Source organism: Grammomys surdaster, unplaced genomic scaffold (genome assembly GCF_004785775.1).
Source record: "Grammomys surdaster isolate TR1022 unplaced genomic scaffold, NIH_TR_1.0 141, whole genome shotgun sequence".
Taxonomy (NCBI): Eukaryota; Metazoa; Chordata; class Mammalia; order Rodentia; family Muridae; genus Grammomys; species Grammomys surdaster.
The window spans coordinates 9,462,105-9,486,141 of NW_021604599.1; the positions used below are offsets into that span (position 1 = coordinate 9,462,105).

Consider the following 24,037-nt stretch of genomic DNA (forward strand, 5'->3'; position numbering starts at 1 on the left):
CCCTCCCCTTTCCCCTCCCCTTTCCTTCCCTTTTTTCTTTTCTTTTCTTTTCTTTTCTTTTCTTTTCTTTTCTTTTCTTTTCTTTTCTTTTCCTTTCTTTTCTAGAATTAAAGGAGCAAGTGTCTTGCTTCCAGGAGCCAGGATTGCTGGATAGTTTTCCCCAGTATTCACAAATTCCCTGGACTCAGATCCTGCCTGCCCAACTCAATCTTCCCTTTGTGGGCCAAACCCCACTTTTACAGAGATCTTTGTTTGATCTTATTTTACCTTCAAGGCATTTGAGACAAGGTTTGCTATGTAGCCCTGGGTGGCTTGGAATCTGGGATCCTTATGAGTGTTGGGAATCGAAGTGACACAACCACACCCAGCTTTCAAAGTCACCTCAAGAGCTCATCTTTTAGGAGTCTTCAAAATCTGTTAACACCTTTATCTGAGACCAAGTCTTCTCCAAACCTGGCCATGGTGGGCATTCTGAGTGAAATCATGGTGGCCTGTGGTCCTTTTGTCCTTTGTAGGTGTCTCTCTGAGCACCTTCCCCCCTCCTCCCTCTCCCTCTATTCCAATCTCACAAAATGGCATTTTTGCCCAACTTTTCTTTTTCTTTTAGAGAAAGGCTTTTTCTGTGTAGCCCTGGCTGTCCTAGAACTAGCTCTGTAGATAAGGCTGGTCTCGATCGCAGAGGTCCACATGCCTCTGCCCCCTGAGTCCTCAGATCAGAGGCCTATGGCACCACTGCTCAGCATGACATAAAGCAGGTGACCTTTCCATATGCTTCAGTAAGGAAATAGGTGGCTGGTGATTAAATGTTTTAGTTTTTATATAGCAATTATAGTCAAATTCATAAAACACTCAATGAGAATTTAAAAACAAAAACAACTCTGGGGCCATCTCATGCAGACCTTGGTAGCAAATCCAAATGAATCACGTTTCTCTTTCTATGATCATGGCTCTGAGAATGTGTAACACAAAACCAAATGACCATGCTTACCATTTTCCCAATCATCATTACATATGGGCCCAGATACTTGTTCACGCCGAAGATGTCTAGCAAACGGATATACCAATAGATGATGTTCACACAGTAGATGACCCTCCCGTCACTCCTGAAGGGCTGGTCTTGAAGACGAAGGATCATTCCCACCGAGAAGAGAAGGATGGCAATGAGGTCTGTGACATTCCAATACTCCTGAAGCCACACCTTCACCTTCTGCAGCAGCTTGCCTGGCTCTGACATCAGAATCTACAAGGCAGGAGGAGAGGGCTTAGGTCTGGCTTCTCCTAGACTTTCAGCTTAGCTGGAAAGTGCTTTCTTTGTCTATTAGCTGACATAAGAGGCTATCTGGACCCGTGTCTACTTGAATACTTGTATACTATGAATTCACAATTGAGCTAAGCTTAGGTCGTCCAGATGCTCACAGTCTAGAAGCAGATATAAACAACAGGTTTCATCCTTGGCATTGTCTGGCAATTCTGAGGCACTGCAGGCTTTTGCTATAACATTATGGATTCCCAACACATTGCAGAGCTACAAAAATCTTCATCTCAGTAAACAGCTCTTCAGTACTGAGTGACATGAGCCACTCCTACAGGACACCCTCATTCCTCTTGCATCACCAAGTCTCGACCCCATTAGTGGCTTCACCAACACCATGGTTGTCACTGAGTTCTAAGTCCCATTAGATCAACACATGGTGGCAGCTATTTTCTAAAGGCATCCCTGCCATCATTATGGCCACCAGCCTACCATTCATTTTCTGAGGAACACATAGTCAGCTCTTTAACGACCTAAACCATGATGTGGTCAGTGATTAGAGTTGAGTGTGTAAGCAAAGAATCATTAAGCAGTACCCCAATTCAGGTTCCTTTCATTATTTCTATAGATAGATGGATAGGTAGATAGGTAGGTAGGTAGATAGATAGATAGATAGATAGATAGATAGATAAAGAGAGAGTTGCTGAACCAGGAGTAAATGGTTGAGTTCCTTCTCTGCTTCATCACTGCTAAGCCATCCCTTAACACAGGCCTTGGAATGCCAGGACCTAGTAGACCAGTGGTTCTCAACCTTCCTAATGTGTGACCCTTTAATAAAGTTCTTCATGCTGTGGTGACCCTCTCAACCATAAAATCATTTTTGTTGCTACTTCATAACTGCAATTTTGCTACTGTTATGAATCATAATACAAACATCTGCGTTTTCTGATGATCTTAGGTGACCCCTGTGAAAGGGTCATTCTACCCTCAAATGGTAGAAAACCCACAGGTTGAGAACCACTGTAGTAGAGCATCATGGGGGAGTGGAAAGGGAAGTGAGATTCAGATGACCCAAGAGGTTTCAGACCTAGCTCACTTTTCTAGTTGTGGCGTACCAAACAATTGCTCAATCTTGTTTCTCAGACCTGTAAACGGGGGATGGATGGGATCGTGGCTGCCACTGACCTCACAGACTTGTGGGAGAACTGGGTGAGATAACGTCTACTAAGGCTTGCTGTAAACAGTTCCATAGTATTAAGGGATTACTGTGGCTTAGCTCTGGTGACTACATGCAGAAGTATGCGCTAAAGAGAATAGGAAGGCAGCACATGAAACCACAGCCTTCCTTGTGTTCACTTGGGAGGCATGGAAGCATGCAAACTTTTCCATGCTTCCAGGATCTTTCGTCTGAGTTCCCAAGGGCTTGTGTACCAACCACAAGGAGGCAGAAAGGCCACGGCTTGTGAGAGTTGTCACCCACTCTGTTGAGCCTTTCCTTACAGAGTTCAAAGTAAGGACATGAGGATAGGGGGAAAAGGTGACCACACCAGTTGCAGAGAAAAAGGTCAGGCACAAAAAAGGCACAACTTCACTTCCCACATCTTCCACAGAGACAAGCACTCTTCAGCTGACCCAGTCCTGACCCAGCATCGGAAGCCCCACCCTGCCTGCCATGACATGCAGCTTCATAAGAAATGGATAGCCAGGCCTGGAGGTTGCTGGCAGCCCGCCCACTTGGCAGCTCCTCTAGAACAGTCCGAGGAGTACAGGCTGCTCCCTGTCTTCTTCCAGCCTAGTCCTGGACAGCCTCCAGTCTCCACACTCCAGTCTTTCCCTCCTCTGCTTGTGATGGGGAAGGAATATGTGGCTGGGTATTAAGTCTCCTCAACGCCAGCTGGCATCACACAGCGGCAGGGGCCTCTAGCGGGCTCAGTTCTCAGAGCTATACAAAGTCCCAGGCAAATTTATTACTGTTTTTTTCAGCTTACTGCTCAAGAAACGGAAGGCCCTATGAATGGCAGAAACCATCTCAGAGAATTGGCCACAGCAATTCAAGAAGACATCTCCCTGCCTTAGTCCCTTAGTCATTTAATCCAGTCTCTAGTCAGATGAGACTTATATACTCACTCTCAAACTTCCGGGACGGGGGAATGTTAATTAGAATAAAAATAGCATCCAAACAGCTCCAGAGAAAGGTGCCGAAATATAAGTGTGTGTGTCTCAATCTCAGTGCAATCAAATTTAATAGATACCGCATCTTTCTTCTTTGGAAAACATCCCAGAGATGAAATTCAATAGGGCAAGAATCTATGAAGCTGTCTAGATGACAAAGGTGGGCTTGTGGGTTTTAACAACTGGCCCTGCCCCCTTCGGTACCCACCCACTGTAATAAAGAAACCAGGATTGTTCTGGAGCTCCCAGCAACACAGACTTGACAGGATCCTTTCCTACTGAAAAGGCCCTTCCCACTCACTGCAGATTCAGGGAACTTGCAGAGTTGCTTCACCTAGCAAGCCTGTCTTCCCTGCAGGTTTTCTCTGGTGAGGTTGGGACTTTGTGGAGAGCACTGAGCAGGATTGCTGCGCCCTCTTGTGGACTGTTTCTTGACCACATAGATTTTAGAAGCTCTTGAAATCTAAAGGGAGGTTGGGGTTAGCTTTTCTTTTTTGTTTTCTTTTTTCTTGTTTCGTTTCCTTTTTTTCTTTTTTAAAAATCTTAAGCGTTTGGAGAAGCTTTAAGTATGCAGAAAGCACTTTCCATAGTAAATGTGGATCCCTACAAAGTGCTTAAGTGATGGATTGGATGTTGACATTATCACTCAGAGACTACAGTCCACATCAGGGTACATTCTATGGGTTTGAACCTATGTGGAATCATTTGAATCCAACACTAGAATAGCATACAAAGTATTTTGTGCTCTTAGAAGCCCTGGGCTTCACTTACCATCATTCCAAAGTCCTACCCCTGGCAACCACCAATCTTACTGGTTCCATAGTGCCCCCCCCATAAGTTTCCCCAGAATTTCATGTCTGGAATCATACAGACTGTATCCTGTTCAGATTTCTTTCTCTTCATAATGCACACCTATATTTTCCCATAGCCTCATAGCTCATTTCTTTTTATTTTAGCACCGAATACGATGTCCTGTTCATGTGGTTAGCTTCAAACACGTTATATAGGGGTGGCATTTCTTAGGCTATCTGGAGGTAGGTGAGGAGAGAGGCTAATACATCCTCAACCTGAAATACCACAACTGTGTGCCCAATCTCTATGGCTCTCCCTAGGGGCGGAAGGCTGGCAGACACCCAGCATGTGCATGACAGACATCAAGAAGGAACCAACTCAAAAATAAACTGAATAAAAGGATACACACAGAGAAGTTGTTTCTCTCTGCTCACCATGTGGGTTCTGGGCATTGAACTCAGGGAACTGGGCTTGATGGCAAGTTGCTGAGACACATTTGGAGAGGTGACACTGGATTGGTGGACAGTGTCCAAGGAGATCCCAAGTAAGGGGGTGAAATTGGAGTTAAGAATAGCAAAATTTAAGAGTCATTTTCACAGGGATGAGAAGACAGAGGTGTAAATGATATCGAAAGCCAATGGAGGATGTCTTGGGGCAAAAGGCATGTGAGCAGGAAACAGACTTAATCACCCTAGGAAACCTCTCTAGGTTTGCAGCATCCCTCAGCAGCATTCCAGAACACAGTTTGGGGCTCAATTTGGACCCCAAGCTCCCCTCTTGGCTCTTCTTCCTAAGATATCATGAGCCAACATCTCCCTTCCGTTTTCATTTACGAAGTCGTTACCTCTCTCATCTTCTCTATTCCCAGAGTGAAAATGTAGGAGATGACAATCCATTCCTGAGTGGAAGGCCAGCGTTCCATCTTCACTAACACGATGTAATTGAAGAGCATCAGGTATCCAATATATGCCAGCTGCAAGGAAATACAATACGGTAGTCTAACTGCAGAGGCCTGGGAGCTGGGTCCCGGGCTACACCGCTGCACTGTGGCAGCACAGGTTAAGGTCAGTAAGCAGGGAGCCCATGACAAATGAGATCTAGAGTTTTAAATATCAAAGAATATTTATTTATTTATTTATTTATTTATTTATTTATTTATTTATTTATTTATTTTCTGTGTGGATTCCTGTGGGGGTCCGAAGGCAGTTCTTAGACGCTGCTTCTCTCCATCCACCATGTGGGCTCTGAGGATTGAACATAGGCCACTGGGATGATGGCAAGAATCTTTACCTGCTCAGCCATCTCTGCCCCACATTAAGTTTTAAAAAGGCTACCACAGTTAAAATAATTTTATTTTTGAAGTTAGTTTTGACCCTTATATGTGCCTCTGGGGCCCAACTTTGCACCTTTGTGTTACCGTGTATGAATCTGTGTGCCAGTCACCAGCTGTTGGTTTATGCGTGTGTTTGTGTGTATGTGTGTTCATTGTGTGTATGTTCATGTGTGTGTATGTTCATGTGTATGTGTTCATTTATGTTTTGTGTTTGTGTGTGTATGTGTGTTCATTGTGTGTATGTTCATGTGCATGTGTTCGTGTGTGTGTTCATGTGTATATATGTTCATGTGTACATATTTGTGTATGTGTGCCTGCATGTACATGCATGTGTGTGTATTTGTGTGTATGTGTTTTCTTGTGTGTGTATGTTCATGTGTGTGTTCATGTGTATGTATGTTCATGTGTATGTGTTCATGTATATGTGTGTATGTATGTTCATTATGTGTATGTTCATGTGTATGTGTTCATGTGTGTGTATATATATATATATATATATATGTTCATGTATATGTATTCTTGTGTGCATGTGTGTGTATTTGTATGTATGTGTGTTCATGTGTGTGTATGTTCATGTGTATGTATTCATGTGTGTGTGTTCATGTGTATGTATTTGTGTGTGTGTATGTGTGTGATTGTGTGTGCATATTTGTGTGTATATGTGTTCATGTGTGTGTATGTTCATGTGTGTATGTATGCGTGTGTTTTTGTATGTATTCTGGAGTTCTGACTTAGAAAAGAACCTGGGCTATCAGGGCTGTTCTTGTTTATGCACAGATGTGGCTTCCCATGATAGGGTGACACTTATTTTAAAAAATAAATGTTATTTATTTTTAAATTATTATTGAAAAATTGTTTTGAAAACATTAAGAACATATACTTATTTCCCCCACCTCCCTGATAGTTCCCAGGTAGATTAATAGCTACCAGAAAGAAAGAAAGACACAGATAGTACTTATAAGTTGGTGAAACTACTGTGTAAGTAGCTTTGAATTAATCTCAAGGCTCCACTTCTGAGCTTTCCTGAGTTTATTATAATGTCTCCCTGGTATCCTTGACCTGGAGTGGTCAGCTTCCTAGGGAGGATTTTACCTGTTTTCCCACTGTACTGTTATCTTGCCCTACCCTGATTGGAATATTTGAGTTAGATTTCTGCTTCTTTGAAATAAAACAAGAGAAAACAAGGCAGTTTATGGGAAGGCCCGGGGTGTGTGGCCTGTGTGTGTACCAGAGTGGATCAAATCCTCCTGAGGCTCCAGCATCTGGAGTTTGAGTCCTCATGTGACTGGCTGAAATGCTAGACATGGGCTACACTCCTCAGGGCCAAAGCTTGGAGTCTGTTCCTGAAAGATTCAGTGATGTCAATGTGGGAAGGGAAGAATTGGTGGCACTCTTGCAGAAGAAAATTTACCCCAAGGGGAATGGCAGATGAGCAAAACCTCCTGTAGGCAATGCTCCCAGATGAGCAAGGCCCTGACTGGCCTCAGGGGCTGTGAGTGGGAACCCAGAGTGAGCTGATTCCAGTCTGCATTCCTTAGTGGGTCATGTGGCAAGGTACAGGGCAGCCTGTGGGCAGGAGGACTGAGGATATGAGGAGCTGAAGACATTGGGTGACCTTGGGGCTGTAAAAGTAAATTATGTGGCAGAAGCCACAGACTGGCTAGCAGAATCGAGATGTGGAACCAGAGAGATGGTGTCTTATCTACCAATGGGCTCCTTCCTTCATTTTATAACTTGAATAGACTTTTAATGTGATTCGAAGGTAATCCTGACACCCTCATTATATTGCTGACACATGCCCAGGTATAACAGCGGGACAGAATTCCCTTCCAGATTTTTCTTTTTCTTAGTGTGTGTGTGTATGTGTGTGTGTGTGTGTGTGTGTGTGTGTGTGTGATAGGTTATACATAATAGGCAAGCACTCTATTTCGGAGAGCTACTTCCCAGCCCTTCGTTCATCTGAAGTAAACAATGTCACATCTGGAACAATCAGACTGTGACAGAGTGAGTGTTACAGCTGCCGAGGGTTAGCTGAGCTCCTTCTCCACCAGGGTGATTTAATTTTTACATCCCCACAACTACAGTCAAATTAATCCTTGCCTTAGGTACCCACACCTCCCATGTCAGAATCACCAGTGAGTCGTGGGGCTTTCTCATCAAAGAGGCATTCTTTAAATATTGGTTCCAAGTCTGACTTGGTCCACATGGGTTCAGGTTACAATCAAGAACACTAACGTGCTCTCTGCACTCCTGTACACATAGACAAGGCAGTAAGGCAGTCAGCAGGTGAAACTGCCTAATACCCTCTGCCCCCTTCGGCCTGGAATTGCTTCTATCCTGGTCACTTGATGGGGTGAATCTTGCTACATGTCCTGGTTTTTAATATTTTGTGAGTTTTAGCGCAAAATATTTCAAGGCATTGTCTCTTCTTGTCACATGTTCACCCAGTGACATATGAACTCATTTTTTTCAGAAATTCTTCATGTTCAGAGTAATTTCTCTAAGAGAGTCCATCTTCTGTACTCACGTCTAGTGTATTTGGAGGAAGGAAGGTAGGCAGAGTAATTTGGGCTTAAGTGTCAGCTCATGCATGGCATCTCGTGTAAGTCATCTAACCTGCTAGTGGCCTCTGGGAGAAGCTGAGGTGAGAAGGTCGGGAGTTTGAGCAAAACCTGAGTGAGACCCTGGCTTAAAACAAAAACAAGACTCAAAACCAAAAGTGCTATGGGTGATTCCGGTCTTGCTATGGAGGTGCCAAGGCTGAGAGCCACTGGCCAGAGTATGTGTGATGCAAAAGCAATGGGGCTAGACATTGTCTGAGTTGAGTCTGTGGGGACCAAGAGGATCAAGGAACTAAAATGGTGGGACTGTTGAGCACCAACGAAGAAGTCAAGGCAGATAGATGGCTTGGAAGGCTAAGTGGGGTCAGTGTTCATCCAAGAGATGCTTAATTCTTTGCACAGTTCCTCCCACCAATTTCTCCTATGCTTTGGACCAGGAATCAGCTAACATTTGCAAAAAAGTCACAGGATGAATCTTTAAGGTTTTGTAGGCCAAGAGGGTTTGTTTGTTTTTGTGTATGTGCTCATAATTAACTTTTTTTTGTAGCACATATGTGTGTCCAGGTATAATAAATATTGAAATTTGAACTTCATATTTTACAAACTATTCTATTATTTTTAAAAAGCTATTTCGATCTTTTTTTTTTCTTTTTTAAAAAAAGGTAAAACCGAAACAAACGAACAAAACCAGGCTGGGGTTGTAGCTCAGTAGTGTAACACTTGCCTACCATGCTTCAGGCACTAGATTGGAGGCCCGGCAGTATAGAATAAATGAAAAAAGAAAGAAAGAAAGAAAGAAAGAAAGAAAGAAAGAAAGAAAGAAAGAAAGAAAGAAGGAAAGAAAGAAAGGAAGAAAGAAAGAAAGGCAATAAGCTTTAGTTTGTAGACCTTAAGAGCAGAGTTTCTTTCTGGCTATAGGTTTTTAATCTATTTTTGGCTGTGTCAACTGAATCAGAAGGATAGAAGCAGAAGGGCAGATGTGGGCAAGAAAAGGAGGTACAGATGTTATATTGATGAAGCCGTTGTCAGCCTCAGGGAGATCATTTGGGAAGCATCTGGAACCTTGCTTAACCATAGTAGCTGCTCAATACGTGATGCTCCTGGTGTCAAGTGGACAGATGACTCTGGCATTGATTACCTCTCTGAAATGTGACTAGTTAAGGAACAGCACTAGCTACCCTCACATTGTAATTACCAGTCCAGAGTCTATTGTGAGTGTTTTATATACTTCAACACATTAATCTTCATAAAGTAGGTGGGATTATTATTCCTAACTTATAGAAGGGACAGACAGAATAGGAAAGTGACTTGTTTCGTGTCACACAGCACAGAGGGATGAAGGTGGACCTATATGTAGTCACAGCTCTGCTGCGTTGTAAAAGCATAAACTGGATATTTGAATGTATGCTATTCTGTGGTGGAGATTATTTCACAATGTCAATGCATTTGAAATTTTGTTTTACTAAAAATGAATATACATGCAATATGTGCGGTTTTTTTTGTAGTCTCTCATTCTCCGTTAAGATCATCCTTTAAAGTAATGACTTTTAACCAGTGGTAGTTTTTAATCTCACAAATGCCTGGAAACATTTTGGCTGTCCTCCATAAAGGACAGAGTGTGCTACTGGCATCTGGTGGGCACAGACCAAGGATATTGCTGCATGACAAGGATTTATCCTAGCTAGAATATCACCAGTGTGGAGGATGTAAAGTCTTTCTTTCAAGGCAGTGTTAAATATTTGCATACTGGACTGTGCAGGAAGCAACTTACGCGGTTGCTCGAGCATTCTTGTGCACAGACCTAGATTATCTTGTCATTGATTCTAATGACTGCTCTGCAGCTGGCGTGAGAGAGTCTAAAAATACAGTCACATTGTCCTTTATCTATGTCACTCTAGTGAGTTGGACAGAATTAGAGATGGGCAGGCCAACAGCTCATGTTTAGCTTCAGCGGTTCTTAACCTGTGGGTCACCACCCCATTGGAAATACCAGATTTTTACATCACAATTCACACCAGTAGCGAGATTGAGGTTAATGAAGTAGCAATAAAATTAATTTATGGTTGGGGGCCACCACAACGTGAGGAACTGTATTAAAGGTTCATAGCATTAGGAAAGGTTGAGAACCGCTGGAAGATGTCATTGGAAAGGAGAAAAGAAACCCAGCTATGTCTCTTTCTACTACATCAGACGCTATTTCGGGGACAGCCCATGGCTTTGCAGGCAGGAAGTGTATGTAGGGTGTGATTCCTGAAGAACGCTTGCCAGGGCTGCCAGTTTTCTTTCTTTGAGCTGCGTGATGTTTAATTGTGTCTGAGTGAGAAGGTGTGACAGGTTGGAAGCTGTGACTTATGGACACTGTCTGTCCCCAGAGGTGCTACATCTACACTGTGCTTCAACCTGACTCACCAAAGGTTCCCTTGAAGCCCTGGATGGGCACCTGTAATGGCCACTCTGTCCTAGATCTCAACAAAGGAGAATGTTCTGAAAATAGACATCTTTTTTTCAGGTTGGACTAAACCCATACACACATCTCACATCTGTTTCTATGACTCCTCACCCCTGTCAGTTCCTTTACTGTCTGTGGCAAGGAGAAAGGCAGCCCATGGAAGCTGCTTACCAAAGTCCACAAATCTTGCAAAGCTACTGGAAAACCATGTTCACTGAGCTTGCATTCCTGCACATGTGCTACTTATGACACTACTCAGTGAAAACCACTCAGGTGACTGAGCCAGGGACACCTTCTCCTGTGGCTAGTCATTTGGAAAGGGAGAAGAAAAGCGCTTACAGTGTAGAACCAGAACTTCACGATGGGTGCGTTGTAGAACTCATAGATTTTTCGGCCCACGGGGATTAGTCGGTGCCTGCTTTGAACTTCTTCTTCATCTTTCTTTCTGGATGACTCCCCATTGCTTCGCCCCAGCATTGCCTATAGTGGTAGAGAACAGAGACTATCATGGCTGGGCTCTTTAGGCCATTTTGTAGATGGGGAATGGATCCTCATGACACCTGAGAGCTCACAGAACCCAAGAATATAAGCCCAACACCCCAGACATATAAAGGCATGCCGTTCCTATGTGTGAGTTTGCACCATATTAGTATAAACTGCATGTTTCTTCTGCTGAAAATGGAAGGCTTGGGGAATACGTTTTGAGCTTTCTCTTCTTTTACAATCTGGACCTTCTAAGGTAAGCAGGAGATTACACGCTGAGTTCTGAAAGGGATAATAAGTGGTGTTTGGGAAGGCCAGGCTACAGGAATCTGTCCCAATTCTGTTACTTTCTTCCCATATGTATATGAGACACACTAGATATGTATTCAAATTCTGTCTATGGCTGTGCTACTGACTCTCCAGTCAAAGATCGATTGGACTAGAGTCCATCATATATCTAAAGAGCAGGAGTATTCAAGTAGTAACTCATCTGAAGTGCCTGGAGTTTAGTTGGGATAGAAATATCTTTACCCATATCAAAACACAGGCATTGGTCTCTCCATTTAAAACCCCATAAGATCAGAATTACTGCTGTTATCAATTGTATGTAACTCCTGGGTACAGTGTCTTTCTCTGCAACCAAATGGGCTAGGAGAATGATTTGAGGTAGACCTGATCTGCAATGGTCCTTATCCCTAAGCTGCTGGAGATCTTTATAAACACGGATTCTCCTGCTGTTCATCACAACAGTAGCCATATGAGTAATAATGACCAAATATTGCAAAATCAGCAGAATCTGAGAACAGGAAGACACACCTGGGTAGCAAGCAACAGGATGTCACAGAGATGGCTGGAGAGCCTAATAGTGAAGGCTTCTAGGCCTTTGGATGACTCAGATAGGAGAGGGAGTTCCAAGATGAGTTTGTGGACTCCTGGGAAGGTGGTTTAAACTCCTCTGAGAACTGCTTTTTTCAGCCATAAATTGAGCTATGGTCCTTTCTTACACAGTCGTGTTGGGCACGTAATACAGTGCTCAGGAGCTACTAGGTAGTCTTTAAAGTTATCTGGGACCTTCTTGGATACTCTTGTCTGAAGAGTCCCTCACCAGAAAGATATGCATGCCATGAGAATCTAGAATAGGACAAAGTACAGGCTTTAATCCTTTAATATTGTTGGAAGACAAGGTTAGTTCTACAATGTGGGGAAATTGGATTTTTCTTTTTTGTGCACATGTGGTGAACGTGTGATGTATGTTCAAGTATGTACATATGTGCATACAGAGGCCAGAGGAGAGTATTAGGTATGTATACTGCTGTATCGCTCTCCCCTTTGTCCCCTTGATACATGATCTTTCACTGCATCTGGAGTTGGTCTGGTGGACAGTAAATCCTGGTGAGCCTCCGGTCTCTGCCTACCCTTCCTGGCACTGGGTTACAGGAACATGTGACTATAGCTGGCTTTTTGCATGCGTCTGGGGTTTGAACTCTGGTCCTCAAGCTTTTACAACATACTCTCTTACCCGCTGAGCCACACTCCTGTTCCACCTCCCAACCTGAGACTCATATGTGAGAATAGGATAAGGTATTATAGCTGCTCAGAATTGACAAGGATTTGGGATCAGACACAGTATTTGGCCCATGACTTTCACATTAAGAGATTTAATTATAGCAATGATAGCAATTTGCAGTGACATTGAGGACAGGGATAACTACTACATGGTTTAGTTTTTCAGTCACCTGACATAACACATACAAATGTTAGTTCCAAGTATTTCCATGATTTCCTTATAGCCAGTCCATTCGACTGTATGATGCTCAAAGATGATTTATGTCTATCCAGTAGTATTTCTGGGGGAGAAACTCCCATTCATTTGTATATCCTGGTGAGAAAGGCGCCTTGAGCTAATGGACAGGAAGATTTCACATGGCTATTACATCCATCAGTGTACAGAATCAATATTCTGATGGGTTAAGCACAGGAGAGTCCTATCAGCATTGGCGGCTGGCCTCGAGAGACCCTGACTGTATGAGATATTTGTCCTAGAATTTATGTAACAATTATTCTCTTCCTGTCCTGCTTATTTTTATGCTCAGTATCATGGGGCCACTTGGGGACATGATGGAATGAAAGTAAAGATGATTTAAAGTTTTTTAGGTATCCTGGAGAGTGACATCTTGGGGTAAAGTCTAGGGGCAGTGGCTTTCCTAGTAAAGCCCTGGACCTTTGCATGAGCTGAGACTGTCTTAGGCTTAAGTTCAGGCTGGCACACTTATTTGGCTATGGAGACGAAACAAGAGCACTGCATCCTGCTTTTTCTGGTATCAGTCACACATACTCAGGGGAGGGTACACTTGTAAAGTTTCGTTTTTCAAGTCTTGCCATTTCATCAGCTCCAGCCTTAGCAGCATAATTCGCTGATTCTGTTGATTTCTTTTCCCTGTGGTCAAACCTTTCCCTTAGCATTGCTTAAATCAGAATTTAACAGGGCCATGTATGTATAAAAGAAACCTTAAAAAGCTGTTTAAAATTGAGAACAAAAAAATATATTTTCTTGTAGAGGAAGAGGTTTGAACAGGGTCAAATATGATTGCCCAGTGAAGATTTGAGACAGGTGTCAATGTGAAGAAAGATTCTCTAATGTAAATTAAGCTGCTAAAGGCTACAAACATGGACAAAGTAGTGCCTGGATATTCTTAGCTGTCATTGGAAGCAACTGAGGATGTCCTAGTCTCAGAAAGGATGTATTTGTTTTGCTAGAAGCTCAAATATCAGCCTTATGAAGGGAATAGTCTTGTCAACAAGCACCTTTCTCCAATCCGTCTAGGTGAGATGTTCACCAGAGAAGCAAAAACAGACTTTGCCATCAGAGTGAAAAGAAGCTCTCTTGCAAAGACAGTGTTTCCCTGACTGAAAGCCTGTAGCCCACAAGTCACCACCTTAATCTTCTTTCTGACGTTCCTACTTATCATCATCCCTCCTACTCAGGTTCTCAGTGAACAGTGCTGGCTGGGATCTACTCACTGGCAAGCCCATTGGGCTCTGGGACTAGGGAGACATCTTTTACAGTGGTTTCCTGAAGGATAAAAGTCCCAAAAGCTCTTAGGGGACAAGGGAAGCGCCTTTCTCTATACCCAGCCATAGAAAATACCACTCAGCTTCTGGGCTCTCCTCTCAGGATTTATTCCTGTGAGGGAGCCACACCTTACTTGATCTGAGACGCTTGCCATCCCTTAGAGCTCTCTACTCTGTGGCAAACCAAATCCACTAAGCAAGGCCATCTGATAATAGAAAGTAATTCTCTCTCCCTTGACAGTTGGCAAAGGTTGTTAAATATATAACAATAGCTAATGGAACATGTATACCTGGATTCTAATACCACCGTTACAACTAACCAGCTGGGCAAATGTGGGCAATTTAATCTCTGAGTCCTTGCTTTTTAATCTGTGAGGTAGAACAGTATTTACCTGACAGGCATGACGTGTTCCCATGAGTAGTGGAGGCAGATAGAGTGTGCAGCACTTTCAACACCATAAGCAAACATTTATTAATGTTTAGTTGTTAGTGTAAGTTTATATCCATGTACCTAATGGTTAGTCTATCATCTGTCTGTCTGTCTGTCTGTCTGTCTGTCTGTCTGTCTGTCTGTCTATCCATCTACCTACCCATTCATCCTATCTATCATCTATCTATCTATCTATCTATCTATCTATCTATCTATCTATCTATCTATCTATCTATCTATCTATGCACCTATCTGCATCTATCTATGTATCTATGTATCTATGTATTTATCAATGTATGTATGTATGTATGTATGTATGTATGTATGTATCTATCTATCTATCTATCTATCTATCTATCTATCTAAGCACCTATCTATGTATTTATGTATCTATCTATGTATCTATGTGTCTGTCTGTCTGTCTGTCTGTCTGTCCATCCATTTTACATAATGATCATGGCCTAGGTGGTTTATCCTTTAATCCATGTAGTCACCTGTGAGTCAGACAAACCTATATGCCCACTCTTGAAGGAATGAAATTGTGTTCAAGGTCACAAAGAAAGTAGGGTAGGAAAGTAAAGGGTAGAATTCTGACTCTACCTATCTGCTGGAACAGCCAGCAGGAATTCAGTATCAGCATGATTAAAATATCGTTTCTCATCTGAGGAGTTCAGAGATCAAAATTATGACATGATCTTCAGGGAAGACAGTCTCTGCTGCCATTGCAGGGCAGGCCAGGGCAGTTTGTTTGTTTGTTTGTTTGTTTTTTGAACAGATACCTACATAGAATTTTAGAGAGATCTGAGAGCTGAAACAAAAGTTGGCTTTTCATCCAGTTAGTGAAGGATCATATCTCTCATCAAATTCCTAGGAAGGGGTTTCTGGAAAGAAATGCTGTGCATATGGAAGAGGAACATGTCCCATGGTCGTTCCAGGGAGGAGACTCATGCAGGCCTTTTTGTCACCTGAACCAAACCAATTTTCATCTTCTCCTCTTACAGCTCCTTCTGGGTCATTACTCCTGTAGCCAGTGGCAGTGAAGGAGATTGAGGAGCCTCAGAACCGTCCTTATAGAGTTGCTGTTTGATGCAGCTCTCCCAAGCTACGAAGCCCTATGTGCCCCTTTAATAGCGCAGGCTATTTTTAGCCTTTGGGCACAAGCCAGTGGCAGTCATGTCACTCTGGTGGGGGCTGTGGGAAGTGGTTCCATGCATAGCTGTCTTTTTCTCTATGCAGAACAAAGCATCCATGTTCTATAATTGTACTGGGAAGCTAATAAAAGCTTTCCATACAAACCTCAAAATTCAATTAGTGCTGGTTTTGTGACTTTGACCCTGAAGACAGATACAGCCTTAGCTTCTGACCAGCAGAATGCTTCCAGCTCAGCAAAGCTGGCTGCTCACAACTCCTGGCTTCCCTTTCATTCATGTGTTAAGACTGCTAGTCATATCTTCATGTTTATAAACGGATGCTTGCCCAGAAAATTGAGGGTGTCTGGCTTTGAATCTCATTGGTTTGTTTTTCGGCACCATTGGCAGAAAGACTTTCCATACAGTTGGATCCTAGAGAAGTGCTGTTTGTGCACAAAGAGGAGACTTAGGATATTGTAGTCCCAACACTTAAAAGGTTAGACCTAGCAGGGGCTGGAGAACCCTTATCTGCTCTCAAGCATTACTGAACCCCAGCAGCATCAATAGTTGACTGGATTGGGGGATTCCCCACAGGGAGAAAAACTGCATAAGTGTTTTCTTACCGTTAGTTCCATGTCCTCTTCATCTTTTTCCTTTGTGGGCTTCTCTGGCTCCTCAGGCTCCTTCTCTTGGAGATGAATTTCTTGGGCCTGAGTCATATAGGGCATGTCATCTTTGTTCTTGAACTCCAAGCTGAGAATTGAAGGAGGAAGTAGAATTCCCAGAATTACCTAAAGTAATAATAATGATAATAATAATAATCACATTTAAAGGATTAAGATTAGGGTGGTTGCTTAGAATCAGAAAGCCTGGGATGTGGCCTCTGAGTGTGTGTGTGTTTGTGTTCACACATGCACATGCACAGGTGTTGTATTTACTGTACAAGGATGTGGATATTTGGAAATTTAAACACATGTGAAAAAGATTTTTTTGTGTTCATCTATGCATTATTTATTTTGCTCAAGTAAATCTTAACCTATTAATTCTTACTTTCCTGGGGAAAACTGAGGGAAGGGAGCTTATCCAAGGTAGAAAAACATAAGATTTCCATTTAGTCATTAAACAGCTCTTGGTTTGGAGAAATCACTTCATACACATGTACTGGCATTTATTTGTGAATGTATCAAGTAGTGTCGATATGTTAGCTTATGAACTCCATAAAGAAATGTTTTCTAAATTGACCTTGAAGACACATGCAGAGAATCAGTTTATCTACCGTACAATATTCTGCTGGAATTAGGGAATGTACAGCAGAATCACCTATTCCCCCCGACCCCCGCAGAGATATCTGTATTCACCAAGAATAGTTGGTCTCCTTGCACAGAAGCCCCAGGAAGAGAAGCATTGCGTTGCTTTCATGTGTAAACACTGTAAACACTGCATGTGAATTTCAGTGTCAGGATGCTCATTGTACAGACTTTCTTGTGGCAGAGCTCTCTCCTCCATTATCAAAGAACAGTCTCTGCTTCATCTTCTCTCAATTCTAAAATGGTCCTACTGTACAAGGCTCCTGAGGATGAGCCTCCTTGAAGACACTGCACCGAGGGGAGGGACTTAGATCCCAAAGGGTCAGTGAATATCATGTGCTTACAGGTACAGCCAGGCCTTGAAATACCCATGGGGGGACTTACAAAAAGAGGGGAGGGGGTAGAAATAACTCTGAATTATAGGTGTTTTGAGAAGCTCAAATGGCATGCTGGCAATTGTCGTAGGGTATAATGCCCTGTCCTCAGAGCTGAGAATTGGCTTGGCTCTCCATCTGTCGCCAGACTTGGCCACTACTAGCAGCATGACTCAGGGATGTAGTACATGACCCACTTCATAGAACCCTTTTTGTAACCTTGGGCCAAGAGCCCACAAGCAAGGTAGAGTATGGCAGACAGTGTTGATCCGGTAAAAGTGCAGTCAAAGATTGTGGGATGCAGAATTGTGGGGCAAGCATATCAAGAGAGCTTATGCATATCATGAACAACATGTTCCTGACAACATACTACATACTAACAATTTGTTAACAGTGAATATTTTAGCCAATCTTACCACAGGCAAAAAAAAAAAAAAAAAAAGGTAACTGTAAGATGATGAATGTGTCAATTTGCTTGACTCTGGTAGTTATACATACTCTGTGTATGTTAAAGCATCATGCTGTTATCTTAAAACATATAATTAAAAACTGGCACCATAAAAAATGAAACAAAACCAACACTCTTCCATTTTCTCTTGATCATCTATATCCATGTCCCCCTTTAATCCTTTCACTTTAATGTTTTCCTTGAAAAATCATTAAAAAAGGATTAGAAGAAGCAAAGACTGGGCTGAGTGTGTAGCTTAAAGGTAGAGAATGAGAACATGCCTGGCTTGTGTGGGGCCCTGAGAGCCTCTGAAAAACTACAAACAAATGTGGCAAGATCTAAAACCCAACTTGTTGTTCTTAAGAACAAGTCCCTTAACTGTCTCTTCAATACCCAAGGCAATTACTGCCAACAATTGATTACATGTTTCTCCTTAATTGAGTTATATAGTTAAAGATATGTATACACCTTCTCATTCTGTGCTTAAATGGCACAAACTGGTCTGTGACTTGTGTTTCTTCATTTGATAATAGAGACTAGGGATGTAGTTCACTGACATATGTGAGGTTCAGGGTTTGATTTCCAAACACTTTTCTTTTTTTAAAAGTGAATAATGTCTTGATAAACAAATCTATCTCAACTTTATTTAAAATATCTCAAGCACATACCGTAGAGCCCATGCCTCTATGATATCACACAGTGCAAAACTAGACTGGGTGGGACCAGAAGGACATTCAATCTTATAGGGTACTGAAGGATGGCTTAAGTGAGACTCCTGTGGCAGCATGACTATGTCAGAGTGTATGATGGCCCTAAGAGCATCTGTGTGTTCTCTGTATTTTGGAATTTGAGAGAAGAGTTTGTTTAGGTAGGCCTTGAGATCAGCCCTCAAGACTCCCAAACCAAGGCACGTGCAGATAGAGGCAGAATAATCAGGCAATGACTAGAGCATGTGTAGCTTGCCTTCTTACATGTGACAGACCTCAAATTCAAATTCTTGACTCTAAATGAAAATCACATCTCTAGGGAGATTCTAGTGAATTTCTAGTGGGTTAGTACCAATTTCCAACACAAGACAATCCCTAGCCCCACCACAAATTTCCTTGGAAAACTTCAACCAACCCTTGGATTCTACAGTAACAGATCCTTTTTGGGTATGCTGACCTTGAGGCCTGAGTTCTTTCGCATGCGGAGCCGTCCCATCCACATATCAGTAAGCAACATCTGGCTGCACGTGTGTGCAATGAAGTCACGGTGCTTGGCGGCCACAGCCAGCTGCAGGCATGTGGCATTGCTCCAGTTCTTCAGCTCATACGTCAGCAGTTTCATGGCCAGCTGCTCATCCTGCTTGTAGGACTGGTCCAAGAGCTCCACAGCCAGCTGGCCAAAGTCCCTGAAAGACAATGTGCAGGAGACACTTTTAGGCCAATGTGGAGACTCCCAAGAACAGAGATGGGGCCCCACCATTCAATTAGAGAAGGTAGCTTGCTATGTGGAGTAGCCGTTTCATGTAAGGCCTAGTCTACTCATAAACCCACCAAGGCAACATCCTTTAAGCATTCTCTCTGTGACAGACACCATGTCTAGAACTGAAGATGTCAGTTAAAGCTAGACTCCTGCACTCAAGGCCCCCAATTCAGTGCCTGTCAGGGAAGAGGCAGAATAATCAACTAATGACGAGGTGTAGTGTGTCTTCTTAAATAAGAGAGACCTCAAGTTCGAACCCATCTATAATCTTGGCCGAATTACCTAAATTTTCTGAGATGATATCCTAAGTTGGATAAAATGCATGATGACGTGATCTGTGGCATGGGCACTGGAGAGGATGGGTGAAGTCTGCGTACCGTCTTTATACCTCTTGGGCAGCATTGTGCACAATAAGGGTAAATTACTCATGCCTACCCTCTGTGTGTCCTAGCGGGGTGACTCTGCTATGGTATAAAGTTTTATGAAGCCCAGAACGTCTCGAATTTGGAGTCTATGTTTTCCTCTTCTCCAACCCTCCTCATGTGCTGGCTGGCTAACCTGGAGTTATGGTTCAGCTCCTGGGAAATGTCATCAACCATGTCATTCTCAGAAGCCTCGTGAGCCATGGCTTTGCAAAGCTTGCAGGCCACCAGGGCTTTGGCCATGGCCTCCTCTCCATGCTGCCAGAAGAACAGGGCCATCTTCTGCCTCTTCATGAGGACTGCCCACACCATCAGCTCATGGAAAGGGAATGGGAAATGGTTGATCTCAGGGTCATCCAAGTCTATGTCCACCTCTTCCTCCCGCTTCTTAGTTGTCTTCCTTCCTCTCCTCAAGGGAATATCATCCTGCAATCATAGAGAGACAAGCACAGGCTGAGTCTGAAGTGAATCTCACTAATTCATTACAAACTCTATGCATACCTTTCCATGGGCTCAGCTCTAGAACCACACTGAAACAAATCAGACAAGCTCTTATCCTAAAGAGACTCACAAGCTCCTTCCGGGGCTAATTCAGGCTTCGTAAATGCATACTCAGCTACCGACATGTCAGTTTACACTTTACTTAAAAACAAAACAAAACAAATACAAGAGACATTTTCTAAGCAACAGGAGGACGGTGGGTAGGTTCGAGGCCAGGACGGGCTACATAATGAGAGTCTGTCTTTAAAATTCCAAAAATATTTTCAAAGATCATTTTCTTTCTTTCCTTTTTTTGTTTACTTTTGTCCATTTCGTCTTCCACAGGTGTGGCTGTCTCTACCCCATGATGGACAGCATTGCCATGTTTATTATTTATTTTCTGAAAAAAGCAAGGATAAGCTATACTTGGGTTGTCACAGAACAACGATAAACAATGAACAAAAGATGGGAACACAAACGCTCAAGCTCCTGCATCCCTGTTAGATGCAGCTGCAGCTTTCTATCGGTCTGTTGCCATTGTAAATATCTATAATTGATTTTGCCTGTGGAGTTTATACACTTGGTTTTCAAGTCGGTATTTACAACAGGATTTACTTCTTTTGTTTTTTTTTCTCCCCCAAATGCTCACATAAATTCAGTGTGGAATTTTAAATGCTACTGTGAGCTGCCATCATGGCACTTGGAAAAATCTTTATTCCCTTATTTTAGATTCATGCACTAAGCCTTATTATTAAAATGAATTCATATATCTTTTAAATATGTGAGAAAGAGAATAATCGACACTAATAATTTGAGGAAACACTAACCTCCATTCCCAGCAGTTTCAAGGCTTTGGGCTGTTTAAAAAAATGTTGTGAACAAAGTTAGATCTTGTTTTCATTGAGGTAAGAAACGAATGCTACTATAAGGCAAATAAATAATATAAGAACTCTATTGTACCATACAGCATTAATTTTTATGTCACTGAGTAAACACAACAAAAGGAACATGTTTTTAGAAATTCTAGGAGAGTTGAGGATGTTGTGATTTTGGTGAAGCACAGAAGATTAGAAAACTGAAGAGAAAGAATTGAAGGCTTATAAGGACTTTTGTGGACCAAACTGTCTCTTCCTTTCCTATAACCATCCTGCTTGATTGACATCTCTAGGACATCCAGCACTTGAATGAATTTTATGGTCTGACTGTTTTCCTCCCCTTCCCCATCATGTGAAGGAATTCTAACTGACAAGGGATTGGAATTGGGGCAGATATTTGAGGGGACAGTGTTAGTTCATTATGAAAGACACCTCCTGTAAGAAGTTTGTGTCTTTATCAAGACTAATGGGAGCTTGTTTGCCTTTTCCCGTGTGAAGACACAGCCAGAAAGGGCCATCTGCAAAGGAGAAAACAGACCCCTTACATATCCTCAATCTGTCGGAACCTGTGCTTGGACTTAGAGCCACAAAAGACACACTGATGCTATTTATATGTCCCTTAGCCCATGGTGTTTTGTTACAGCAGTGTAAGCAGAGAAGACAGATGAAAAAATGAAACAATCAACAGATCAAACCAGATATTTCTCAAACCTCTGGAAAACCTCTATTATCTGGAGACTTGGGGGTGCAATTCAAAAGGTTTGTTTAGACACTTGCTCTAGCTATCTTCCGGTGCTGTACAGTAGACCAAGGGTGTGTGACCCAGAGCAGGTGCAGAGGGTGGCAGAAGTGACTCAGTGGTACAGTACGCACGTAGTGACTTCCCTGGGCGTGCTGGGAATGTGTAAAATGGGCACAACTGAAGGCCACAGAGAAGGCCATTTGGGGATTATAGAGTTTGCTTGTATTGATGACAGGGAGAACAAACTTACAGCCTGTGGGCCGGGATCTGTGCTTTTAAGTGCAACAGATCAGTAGGTGTCATTTTGGACACTACTGAGGGCATAAGAATTATAAGAATTATCAGAATTGTGAGCTGACAGTTCCTGCGAATGTGACTTGATTATGCAAGTTGGAATAGCCTGGAGCTGGTCTCCCTCTTTTGACTTCTGAAATGAAGACATCTAAATTTTTTGTCTTCATTCCAACTTGTTTGTACCCCTCTCTCGGTTTTCTAATAGACCACAAAATCCTTTCATTAGTGAAAAACTGTTAAAAATTTAAAAAAAGTCAGAAAATAAAAACTACACAAAGTAAAGGGAAAATAATGATACCCCAATATTAAGAAAAATCATGTACAATATTTAAAAGACAGGAAAAAAAGATATTATGCCTACTACCAGTAGAGACAACAGCTCTAGGGATGCCATCTCAGGGTCCCCCAGCCTCGGTCAGAGAGTAAAGCCCAAGCTATGTTTGTAGAAACAACACACCTTTGAGATTCCACCCTGTTTATGAAAGCATCTGTGGCCCAAAGCTGTGGGGCCTCAGCTCGACAGGAATTATGGCGATGGAGTTGCTTGGCTGTTGCTAGGCACAGAAGGAACCAACCAAACAACACAGTAACAAACCCCAAACAGCGTCACTTAAGAATGTCCTCAAGATGTAAACAATGTAATCGTTGGCTAAATTGATCCTGGAGGATGTGTCCTAAACATGCCCTGTTACCGTCTTGTGGGATAAAAGACAAAGCCGTCCCTGCCTGGACCACTTTTGCTACAGACTGACCCAATGATGCTCCAGAAAAAGCACAGATTTTTTTTTGCTGGAATTGAATTGCAGGCACAAAAAAGCAAAACAACCCCCATCCCCAAACCCCAAAATGGAAGATCATTTTTATTTGAAGGAAAGACTAGCAGAGAGACTGTGGTTACTTAGACAGCAACACTAGACAGGCATTTTTAGGATGATCAAAGTGTGACTGTCATCTCAAGAAAAACAGTGTAGAATTTGTTTGGTCAGTATTTTAAATTGAATAACAAATTTCCATAGTTTGGGTGGGAAAAGGAGGAGAGGTGCACTTTCTGTTTTTCAACTCATTTTCCCCTTGGAGGCAAGGGGTTATACCTCAAATCTCTCCTTCCTAGTCTTCCCCAAACAGCTTAAGAACAAACCAGACGCTCACCCTTTTGGGGCCAAAGAGATTGTGATAGAGGGTCCGAAAGCGCTTGCGCGTGTAGTTGCAGCGGTAAGCCCCGCCCATCAGGTACTCGATCACCAGGCCAATGTCTATCAGGCTGATTCTGTAGTCTGGGGGCAGGTTTCCCTGTTAGGTAGGAAGGGAACAACAGACACACCCACAAAGACAGTGTGGTTTACTAGGGGTTCATTGGCAAGTGTTCTGTAACTATTTTAGAGTAAAAATATATTGAAAAAAGAAACATGAATGTATTATTATGCTGGTTAATTAATTCACCTTAAAATAGATCCAACCGAAACCTGGATACTCTCGCTTGGAAAGAAGACATAAGTTAAATAAGAAGATGCGGTAATCGCCGGCAATAACAGAAAATCAAATTATTTATTCAAGTCTTCAGCTGGGGAGAAAAAAACACCAGTGTAGCAGAGAGAAACACAGGCTAGACAAGGCAAGGACTGTATCATTCCCAGCTACTAGATGCAGGGTCCCTTCATACTCTTGTGCCCTCTCTGTTCCTGACCCAGGAGGCCGACCTTTTGTTTTCTCCCCACTCACAAAAGGAAGACTCCTCTCAGAAGACAAATGTCACCACCAGGGAGGGGACCACTTAAAGATCAGGTCTGCTGGAACACAAGACCTCTGTTAGCTGGTCGCATACACTGGTGCTCCCTGACACCCCAAAAACAGGAACAGGATTTCATAGTTCATAGTGTCAGAATGGAGTTGTATATGCATGTTCCTTGTGCTTAAAGTGTGTGTGTGTGTGTGTGTGTGTGTGTGTGTGTGTGTG

The 24,037-nt window shown here is 42.6% G+C and overlaps 1 protein-coding gene across 22 annotated transcripts in view; it reads right to left on the minus strand.

Annotated features, from left to right (window-relative positions):
* The window catches only part of Trpm3 (transient receptor potential cation channel subfamily M member 3), an 818,801-nt gene that overhangs the window by 59,410 nt on the left and 735,354 nt on the right, over nt 1-24,037 (minus strand). For 6 of the 22 annotated variants that reach the window (XM_028763998.1, XM_028763985.1, XM_028763994.1 and 3 more), the window contains 9 exons: nt 23,524-23,559; nt 23,233-23,373; nt 21,000-21,029; nt 19,829-20,118; nt 18,968-19,196; nt 16,298-16,465; nt 10,899-11,039; nt 5,061-5,189; nt 989-1,240 (listed from right to left, as the gene is read on the minus strand). In XM_028763998.1, the coding sequence (XP_028619831.1) occupies nt 989-1,240; nt 5,061-5,189; nt 10,899-11,039; nt 16,298-16,465; nt 18,968-19,196; nt 19,829-20,118; nt 21,000-21,029; nt 23,233-23,373; nt 23,524-23,559 (1,416 nt within the window). The remainder of the gene's footprint in view (nt 1-988; nt 1,241-5,060; nt 5,190-10,898; nt 11,040-16,297; nt 16,466-18,967; nt 19,197-19,828; nt 20,119-20,999; nt 21,030-23,232; nt 23,374-23,523; nt 23,560-24,037) is intronic. The other 16 variants (XM_028763978.1, XM_028763979.1, XM_028763984.1 and 13 more) reach the window with 4 other exon arrangements.